The 9735-nt window shown below is 58.8% G+C and overlaps 2 protein-coding genes across 3 annotated transcripts; one reads left to right on the plus strand and one right to left on the minus strand.

Moving 5' to 3' along the window:
* Positions 1 to 465: 465 nt before the first annotated feature.
* Positions 466 to 4890, minus strand: STX10 (syntaxin 10). 2 transcript variants are annotated; one of them, XM_032265741.1, is made up of 8 exons: positions 4662 to 4890; positions 4251 to 4420; positions 4011 to 4105; positions 3575 to 3637; positions 2608 to 2715; positions 1162 to 1268; positions 978 to 1072; positions 466 to 888 (listed from the first exon to the last, which is right to left on the minus strand). In XM_032265741.1, exons 1-8 carry the CDS (start codon positions 4694 to 4696, stop codon positions 812 to 814), a joined length of 750 nt encoding a protein of 249 aa, XP_032121632.1. In that variant the 5' UTR covers positions 4697 to 4890; the 3' UTR covers positions 466 to 811. The 2 variants fall into 2 exon arrangements, with proteins under 2 accessions (XP_032121632.1, XP_032121633.1); XM_032265742.1 differs by lacking the exon at positions 466 to 888 and having other exon boundaries at positions 984 to 1072; positions 1166 to 1268; positions 4662 to 4889.
* Positions 4891 to 4938: 48 nt separating this feature from the next.
* Positions 4939 to 9322, plus strand: IER2 (immediate early response 2). The gene has a single exon (XM_032265743.1). The coding sequence runs from the start codon at positions 7643 to 7645 to the stop codon at positions 8312 to 8314; it is 672 nt and encodes a 223-aa protein (XP_032121634.1). The 5' UTR covers positions 4939 to 7642; the 3' UTR covers positions 8315 to 9322.
* The last annotated feature ends 413 nt before the right edge of the window (positions 9323 to 9735 follow it).

The following is a 9735-nucleotide window of genomic DNA, read 5'->3' on the forward strand; positions in this document are numbered from 1 at the left end:
TGAGACTCTATCTCCAGAAAAAAATAAATATTAAAAAAAAAAAAAAACGACTAAGAGGGCCGGGCGCGGTGGCTCATGCCTGTGATCCCAGGACTTTGGGAGGCCGAGGCAGGCAATTGCTTGAGGTCAGGAGTTTGAGACCAGCCTGGCCAACATGGTGAAACCCCATTTATACTAAAAATAAAAAATTGGCCAGGTGTGGTGGCACACACCTGTAGTCCCAGCTACTCAGGAGACGAAGGCAGGAGAATCACTGGAACCTGGGAGGCAGAGGTTGCAGTGAGCAGAGACTGCGACACTGCACTCCAGCCTGGGGAACAAGAGCAAAACTCCGTCTCAAAAAAAAAGTCCATAACACACACGTGCACACACACTGGGGCACTTGTTCAGGCAGTGGCTTAGAATGGGAGTCCCAGTCAGGGCTCGGGCACTTGTTAGCAGTCAACACACCGCATAACACAAATATGTATAAAAAAGCCTGGGATTTTATTTCCAGGTTGGCACTTGTGTAAGGCACAGGGGTCAATGGCTTTGGGGTCCCGTAACTAGAAATGGAGAGGGGTGTGTCTGAGGCCTCCCTGCCTCCACCACCCTCTAAGTGCACTTGAACAAAACCAGTGGTGGTGGCTTTGGCCCAAGGCCCTCAAGGGTCCCACTGGCTCTGGGGGAGACCTGTGGGGACAGCTCCCCAGGTGGGACTGTCTATTCTTCAGCCACCCAGGAGGGACCCTCTCCTAGGAGGCTAGGCAAGCTCCAAAGTACTGGGTGGCTCCTCAGGCTTAAGGGACCAGCCCACCAGGGAGGGCTGGGGTCAGAGAGAGAAAAGCAGGATGAGAATGAGGAGAAGCACCCCCACCAACACGGCGATGGCATACCACTGTCGGCGGTCTGGGGATGAGAAGGTCAGAGGTCACGGGGAGAGGGTACCACCTACAACCTGCCCCACCAGGACTGACCCCTCTCCCAAGGGGACTCACCACTCGTCATGTGGGATACTTTGGCCATCTTCCTGAGGACCCCGTCCATGCGGGACTGAGTGTGGTCCATCTCTTGGGCGAAGGCATCCAGCATGCTGCCAAGACCAGGATGGCGTCAGCCCTTGATGGCCCAGACACATGAGGGTGGCCAAGAGCCCTCCCACCCCCGGGGTCCTGGCCTCACATGCCCTGCTCGTCCAGCTCTTCCCCAACACGGCCGGACATGTGCTTCAGGACCCGGATGCTCCCAGACACTATCTCCAGCTGTTGATCCTGTTGATCCATGATTAGCTGCAGAGCGAAGGGGTGGGAGGTGTTGCTGAAAGGGATCCCAGAAAGCTGGGCGCGGTGGCTCAGGCCTATAATCCCAGCACTTTGAGAGGTGGAGGCATGTAGATCGCTTGAGGCCAGGAGTTTGAGACCAGCCTGGACAACACGGTGAAACCCCATCTCTATTAAAAATACAAAAATTGAGCCGGGCGCAGTGGCTCACGCCTTTGGGAGGCTGAGCCACTTTGGGAGGCGGAGGCGGGTGGATCATGAGGTCAGGGGTTCGAGATCAGCCTGACCAACATGGTGAACTCTGTCTCTACTTAAAAATACAAAAATTAGCCAGGTGTGGTGGTGTACACCTGTAATCACAGCTACTTGGGAAGCTGAAGCAGGAGAATTGCTTGAACCCAGGAGGTGGAGGTTGTGGTGAGCCGAGAGCATGCCATTGCACTCCAGCCTGAGCGACAGAGTGAGACTCTGTCTCAAAAAAAACAACAAAAAACATAAAAACAACAACAAAAAGGCCAGGCGTGTTGGCTCACGCCTGTAATCCAAACACTTTGGAGGCCAAGGCGGGTGGATCACCTGAGGTTGGGAGTTCAAGACCAGCCTGACCAACATGGTGAAACCCCGTCTTTAAAAAAAAATAATAATAATTAAAAAAAAAAATTGGCTGGGCATGGTCAGGTCACTCATCCCTGTAATCCCAGCACTTTGGGAGTCCAAGGCAGGTAGATCATGAGGTCAAGAGATTAAGACCTTCCTGGCCAAAGTGGTGAAACCCTGTCTCTACTAAAAATATAAAAATTAGCTGGGCATGGTGGAGCACACCTGTAGTCCCAGCTACTCAGGAGGCTAAGGCAGGAGAATTGCTTGAACCCAGGTGGCAGAGGTTGCAGTCAGCTGAGATCGTGCCATTGCACTACAGCCTGGGCAACACAGCAAGACTCCATCTCAGAAAAAAAAAAAATTAGCCAGGCATTGTGGTGGGTGCCTGTAATCTCAGCTACTTGGGAGGCTGAGGCAGGAGAATCACTTGAACCTGGGAGGCAGAGGTTGAAGTGAACTGAGATTGCACCACTGCACTTCTGCACGGGCCACAGAGCAAGACTCCATCTCAAAAAAATAAAAAAGGAAAGGAGGGGGGGAGGGGAAGGGGCAGGAGTTAGAGAAGAGGAGGAGGGAGGCAGTAGGAGGAGAAGAAGGAGGAGAGAAGAGAAAGGAGAAGGAAAAGGGGGAGAAAGATGGGGGAGGGGAGAAGAAGAAAAGGAAGAAGAAGAAGAAAGAAGGGGACCTCAGACTTCAGATGGGTCTGCAAGGCTCCTCCCGCTCAGGATTACCCATCCTGCCCCGAAACCTGCTGTGTGGCCTGCTGTTCCTCGATGTAGCGGGATGTGGCCGAGACGGCGCTAGCATCCAGCAGGTCACTGGGTGACTTCTGGGCAGCTGGTTTGCCCACCAGCATCTGCAGGGGCACAGAATATAGATTTGGGGAGGGACACCAACTCGTATCGGGGCATGTGAGGCAAGTCCCCATGGTGGTGAGTCAGGGAGGCAGACTCTGGCGCCAGACAGCCTGCAATCCTCACTCACCACTTATTAACAAGGTGACCCAGGAACCCCATCATTTGACCTCTCTGTGCCTCAGTTTCTTCATCTGTAAAATGCAGAAAGCAGGCCAAGTATGGTGGCTCATGCTTGTAATCCCAGAACTTTGGCAGGTGAAGGTGGGCAGATCACCTGAGGTCAGGAGTCCAAGACCAGCCTGGACAACGTGAAACCCTGTCTCTACTAAAAATACAAAAAATTTGCCAGGTGTGGTGGTGCACGCCTATAATCCCAGCTACTCAGGAGGCTGAGGTAGGAGAATCACTTGAACTCGGGAGGTGGTGGTTGTAGTGAGCCAAGATCGCACCACTGCACTCCAGCCTGGGCAACAGAGCAAGAGTCCATCTCAAAAAAAAAAAAAGGGAGAGAGAGAGAAAAAGGCAGGCATACATCCTGGAAACAGCTGCATACAGGACAAATGGCACGGAAGCAGAAAGGAGATAGGTACACAGGCCTCCAGCCCTCCTTTGCAATAAGAAACCAGTATAGAGCCAGAGGAGACAGTAGAGAGGAGCCCACGGACACATACACACAGAGAGGTTCAGGTGCACACGCCCAGAAAGTGCAGGCAGGTGGACAGCAAGAAGACAACTGCACACAGGATGGGCACTGTCACAGAAGGGACAGGTGAACACATGCAGAGGGATCTGGCTTGTACTCAACGGTGTGGTCACCCCCAGGTGCTCAGGTGGGCAGGGTGGATCAGGAAGGCTTACCTCTCTGCTATTCCTCTCCAGGAAGGCTACGGCTGTTGGGCTGACCATATGGTCCTTCATTTCCTGGAGGTGAAGACAGCATTAGGGAGGAAAGACACTCATGCTGGGTGTCGCTCATGCCTGTAATCCCGGCACTTTGAGAGGCCAAGTTAGATGGATCACCTGAGGTCGGGAGTTCGAGACCAGCCTGGCCAACACGGTGAAACCCCGTCTCTAACTAAAAACACAAAAGATAGCCAGATATGATGGCGGGCGCCTGTACTCTCAGCTACTCAGGAGAATGAGACACAAGAATCGCTTGAATCCGGGAGGTGGAAGTTGCAGTGAGCTGAGATTGTACCACTGGACTCCAGCCTGGGCGACAGAGTGAGAATCCATCTCAAAAAGAAAAGACACTCACACCTCCCCCACTCTTCCCTGCAGGACCTCTACTCACCTGGACGGCCTCTCGCATCCGCTCCACGAACACCTTTCTCTCCTGCAGGTCCCCGGCCGGGAGCTTGAACTTGCCTGGGTTGGCTTCCACTATGCGTGGGCTGAGAGTCAAGGGTCAAGGCCAGAGTCAGACATCATCTCCCTCCCTAGGGGTCCGGCCCTCCCTGAGGGCGAGCTCCCCGGCCCCTACCACCGCAGGGGGCTCCCCCATGCCAACCCCCGCCCCAAGGCCCCAGGATATCGATGGTCTCTTCCAGGTCCTCGAGGTCCCACTCGATGCTGCGCAGGCCATTCCGCAACTCATTGGTCGTCCAGTCCAGCTCCTCCCGTCCGACCGCCGCGCTCTCCTGCAGGAGCTCGCACCAGCGCTGGTACAGCCCGCGGGCCGTGTTCACCGCCTTCTGCACCTCGCTGCGGGCAGGGGCACGGCGGGCGCGGCTGGGGGCAGGCGGTCCTTCCGCCAGCCTCTGCCCCCGACTGCAAACCCAAACGCATGGGGGACTCCGGAGACCCCAGTATCCCCCTGCGTGCGCCTCCCACTCTGCACCCCGACGGCCCTGCCCAGCCCGCCTGGCATGCTGGGGCCAGCACCCGGGCACTGGCTGGCTTGGGGACTGAGCACCCTCCGCCCTCCCCCGTCGCTGTCACTCACCCTCGGACTACAAAAAAGGGGTCTTCGAGAGACATGTCAGTCCCCCTCCCCCCCAGGCCGAACCCCCTCCTGGCCTGGGTTCGCGGGCTGGTTCCCTCGCAGCTGAGAACGCGCTGCCGCCCCCGCCCGCGTCACGTCACCATCGAGAGCGGGGCCGCCAGGGGAGAAAGAGAGGCCTCGGAGGCCCGATGTGCGGGCACTTCCGCTCTCTCCGCAGCCATCTTGGTTGTGGGCAGAGGCAGCTTCCAGTCCACATGCTCCGCCCCTTGGCCCTCTTGTGCCGCCCCGTAGAGGGCGGTGTCCGAGTTCTGGTTGAGCCTGTTTGGATCCGAGTTCGGAATCTCGGTTCGAGACCCATTCCCTCGGATTGTTGCTGCGCAACCTCAGTTTCCTTTCCGAGCACGGGCAATGTAAATAATGATAGCCTCCCTTATTTCTGACGGCTGGGGATTATGGCTGGGGAAGGGGTTCATTCGATTCGTTGAATCTTTTCATGGACTCCCTAAGCTGGCACTTCGGAGATCGTCCCAGTCCAGGGTCCCGAGTTTCAGGTTTGGGCATGGTGTAGGGGAGACGCGGTACTCTCTTCTCCCCGCGGGGGCGGAGTGAGGAGCGGGCCTGCTTCTGTGGGGAGTTCTGCTGCATTTTCCCTGTCTCTTTCCTGAGAAGTGGGGGAGTTGAGGGCACTTCGAGGTCGCCTTGGGGCGAGGTGGTCTTGAGTGGAGGTCTCAGAGATGCCAGGGGCGGGGGAAGGTCATCCTCAAGAGCGTGCGTGGTGTTGGGTTTCATCAGAAGCGCGGAGTCTTTCTGGGTTCGAGCCTGGGGGTCGCGAGAGGTGTGATGGTGGCTTTGAGGATGGTCTCCCTCAGGGTAGGAGCCAGGAGTATCAGCGAAGGGACTCATAGTGTCACTCTATGTGTGACAGTGGCGCTCTGTGTGTTGGGTGGTAAGGGGAGTCTCGGGAAAACACGTTTTGAGTGGTGGGGGGCCTGGTTTCCCCTGGAGGGTGGGCGGGCTGTCTGAGGGAGTCCTCGGAGGGTCGCCCCCTTGCGCGTCAGAGTTGCTGCGTGGGCTCTCAGACATAGTGCCTGGGCTGCGGAAGTCATTGTGGGGGTCTCAGTGGTAAGGTTAGGGAGGCGGGGACGGGGGCGTCTTCCGCAAGTGGCTGCAGTGTAGCAGCTTCGTTGAATGGGGACAAGTTTGGGAAGCGTCTTTTGGGAGGGATAATTCTTGAGTCCCCAGCTGCGGGGCGGGACGGGAGGGTGTCCCAAGACAGATGACTGTGGGGCGGGGGACAAGGATAACCTGGGAAGGGGCTTTGTATGGGGGAAATAATTGGGAAGGGGAAAGAGGGATGAGGGGGCCTCAGCGGGTCGTCTCTTGTGTATGCAGGGTCGTTCTGTAGCGTCTCTGTGAGATGGCGTCCGTGGAAGCCCTGAGGTCGCCCCTACCCGCTGCGGGGTGCTTTCTCGGCGTTACGCCTTCCTGGCCCCGGGAGGGAAGGAAGTGAAACTCTCCTTCCCTCCCACCCGGCTGGATGCGGGTCAGGAAGCCTGGGGCTCCGCTGCCCCGGCGCGGGAGGGGAGGGGCGTGACCGGAGCGCAAAGCCCCGCCCCTCTCGCCCGCCCGGAAGCCCCCTTGCCGCCGGCTATGGCGATCACAGGCCCTGTCCTAATATGGGCAACCGGAAGCGGACCGCGCGACTGTCCTACGTCACTCCGTCCAAATTTAGTTGTGGAAGTCAGCGGGCGCCGGTGGCGGGAAGGCGCTGCGAGCCACTGCGGGCGGAAAGTCGGGGGCGCGCCACTCCTTAAAGGGCCCGTATCAGGAATGAATGGAGCCATTCGAACAATTTTTCATCCTTTTTTGGAGGAATTGGAATTAGGATTTCTTGGAGAGACGGAGCGTAGCGGAGGGTAGGGGGAGGTTTTCTACCTGCTTTGTCTCTGCATTGCTGGGTTTCCAGCTCCCAACCGAACCCCGCCTCCCGGGGCGCGGAGGCGGAACTCGGAACCCTAGTCTGCTGGGGGCGGCAGCCACGTGTTGACGGGGGCTGTCGTGCGCGCCGGGTTCCTCCAAACCCACCCGTGGAGCTTCTTTCGCGGGAAGCTGCGGGGGGATGGCTCGGTAGGAATCACGGAAACCCGCAGCCTGGGGCGGCTCACCGCTTACAAACAAGGGCTGGCGTACGCCAGAGACCGAAGAGCTGGAGGCCCCAGTGGCCTCCTTTCACAGCAGTAGCAAATATCGTTTGTTTAGCATATACTGGCCCAGTGACTCTACCTTGGTTTCCCCACTGGAAGGAAGCAGATAGGACAGTGTCCTCCGCGGAGTGGAGGTGAGGGATCGGTGAGTTATTGATAAAGGGAGCGCTCTTAACCGCGCCTGGCAAGTAGTAAGAGCTGTTAGCATGATTATTGGTGCAGAAAACACTCATTAGACACACCTGGTAAATGCTAGGAACAGTGCCTACCGGGGATGTTCAGGCTGGAAGCCGGGTCTTCCCCTGTGTGAAGGGAAACTTGTCGCCCACGAGCCACTGGGGCCTCCAGACGGCGAGCATGTGGGTGGGCCCTGAGCCCCATCCCCGGACCCCCTACCCTGGGCCAACGCGCGCAGGCGGGGCTCAAAAAAAGGAGCCCACCGGAGAGCTGAGCGTGGAGTGGGGGGATGCTCCTCCTCGCCTAGGTTCCCGTTCCCTTTCCCTGCTGGGTAAATCGCATTCTATCGCTTTAAGGAATGTTTGGCCGCGTTTAGTTGGAAAGCCCGGATGCGTCCCTCGGATTGGGCGGGGCTTCTCAGTGACGTCACTGGGGGTATAAAAGGGCCCGGGTGGCGGGCGCCGGGGCAGAGCGTCCTGGCAGTGTCACTGCGTGGGTTGGTTCGTGGGGAGACGCGTTAGCGAGCCCGTTGTCTGGAGTGCACCTGCCGCCTGTCCTATCCGTCCCGGGAGTCCCCGCTGCGGTCGCCGTCGAGTCGCCATGGAAGTGCAGAAGGAGGCACAGCGCATCATGACCCTGTCGGTGTGGAAGATGTATCACTCCCGCATGCAGCGCGGTGGCCTGCGGCTGCACCGGAGTCTGCAGCTGTCGCTGGTCATGCGCAGCGCCCGGGAACTCTACCTCTCCGCCAAGGTGGAGGCCCTCGAACCCGAGGTGTCCTTGCCGCCCGCCCGCCCCTCTGACCCTCGCCTGCACTCGCCCCGGGAAGTCGAGTCCACGGTCGAGACAGCGACCGCTGACGGCGAGCAGCCGTCTCCGGAGCCCATGGACACTCAGGAGGCGCCGACTGCCGAGGAGATCCCCGCCTGCTGTGCCCCGCGCCCAGCCAAAGTCAGCCGCAAACGACGCAGCAGCAGCCTGAGCGACGGCGGGGACGCGGGACTGGTCCCGATCAAGAAAGCCCGTCTGGAAGAAAAGGAGGAAGAGGAGGGGGTGTCATCCGAAGTCGCCGATCGCCTGCAGCCCCCTCTGGTGCAAGCGGAGGGCGCTTTTCCCAACCTGGCCCGCGTCCTGCAGAGGCGCTTCTCCGGCCTCTTGAACTGCACCCCCGCAGCCCCTCCGACGGCGCCGCCCGCGTGCGAGGCAAAGCCCGCCTGTCGTCCAGCGGACAGCATGCTCAACGTGCTGGTGCGGGCGGTGGTGGCCTTTTGAGGACCCCAAGCGGCGCTGCCGGAGCCCAGAGCGCGCGTCGAACCGTAGGCCCCAGGGTGCAGACCGGAGACGAGGTCACCCCCTCCTTCCCGGCGGGAGCGCCCGCGAAAACCGTGGAGAGAAGCCGCCGCCCGGGCTGCTGAGAGGCCCGGAGAGGGACTCTGTCCCCAGGGAGCCGTCGCCTTCAGTGTGCAGCGACGGCACCGAGGAGTCTGAGCCGGGGGCGCGGGCGCCTTCCGCAGAGACCTGCTGCGCCCACAGGTGCTGTCTTAGTGGACTGGGAAGTGGACCTTTCACTCTCCTGGACTGGGAGAAGGGAGGCTTGGGTTTTTTTGTTTTTTAAGATCTCAGGGTCGGACTTCATTTTGTACTGGGGGCTGTGCTGGCCCTTTGAAGGTTTTTCAAGAGTTGATTTTGCGTTTCCAACCTCAGAATTCCTGGCGCGCCCCTTCCCCCTCCACTGACATACTTGTGTAAACGGTCATCGTTGCGTCATGGGGCAGGCTTGGGGAGTTTCCTGTCGCCTTGCGTGGGTGTGGGGCCTGGGAGGAGGATCTGGTGCGTAGACCCACCCTGGAGAGTGGGAGGAGAGTGGCCTGAGTCACTTCACCCCCGCGTGCTGCTGGTTGACGTCCCGCGCCTCTGCACCTCGGGTGGGAGCGGGGGCTAATGTAGTTTCACATTGAAAATTTTCTCATCTGGTGCATTAGGGGTGGCTAGGAGGTTCCCCAGGTTCCAGCGTGCCCCTACCTCAGACACGGACACAACCCAGATGTTCCTGGTCTGAATCACGAGACTATGGAGGGGTGAGGGGTGGCAGTGGAAAGGCATAAGGCTGGGCTGGGACCAGTTGCTGGTGAAACTGGGCTAGTTTGGGGAGGGGGACATCTTCGACAGGGAGTTTTTGAGGGTCTGTTTACCTTTCCTGTGGTGGATTCTTTTTAATTCCGTCTAACCTGGCGTTTTGTTAGAAATGTCAGGAAAATAAAGACCATTTGAGTAAAAAGGTCGGTGCTGTCTGGTTTTCTGCTCTGGTGGAGGAGGGGCAGGGTTAAAGGGTCAGGGGCTGGCGGCGGCTGGCTGGGGCCCCAGGAACCGGTCTGACCGGTTGCCATGTGGGCGGGAGAGGGCTGGGCCCCCTTTTCCTTGCCCGGGCATTCCCTAGCTGGTGGAGCCCCACCCCCCAGATTTGGGGGTTCCCTTGAAATTGTCCTCCAACTCTGGGATAGGGGGCTTTCTTAGTTGAGACGCTTGAGGGGTAGTGCCAAGCACAGTGTCCAAGCAGAGTTGGGGATCGATCACACTTTGCTTCAAAGATGGCAGATCTTGCCACCTGCTTTCCCGCCCCGACGACCCCCTTAATCAACTGAATCAGCTGCGGCCGGGGTCCTAGGCCTCAGGTGGAGCTGAGCGGGTGAGCT

Source organism: Sapajus apella, unplaced genomic scaffold, assembly GCF_009761245.1.
Source record: "Sapajus apella isolate SASKATOON/1434 unplaced genomic scaffold, GSC_monkey_1.0 scaffold152, whole genome shotgun sequence".
NCBI lineage: Eukaryota > Metazoa > Chordata > Mammalia > Primates > Cebidae > Sapajus > Sapajus apella.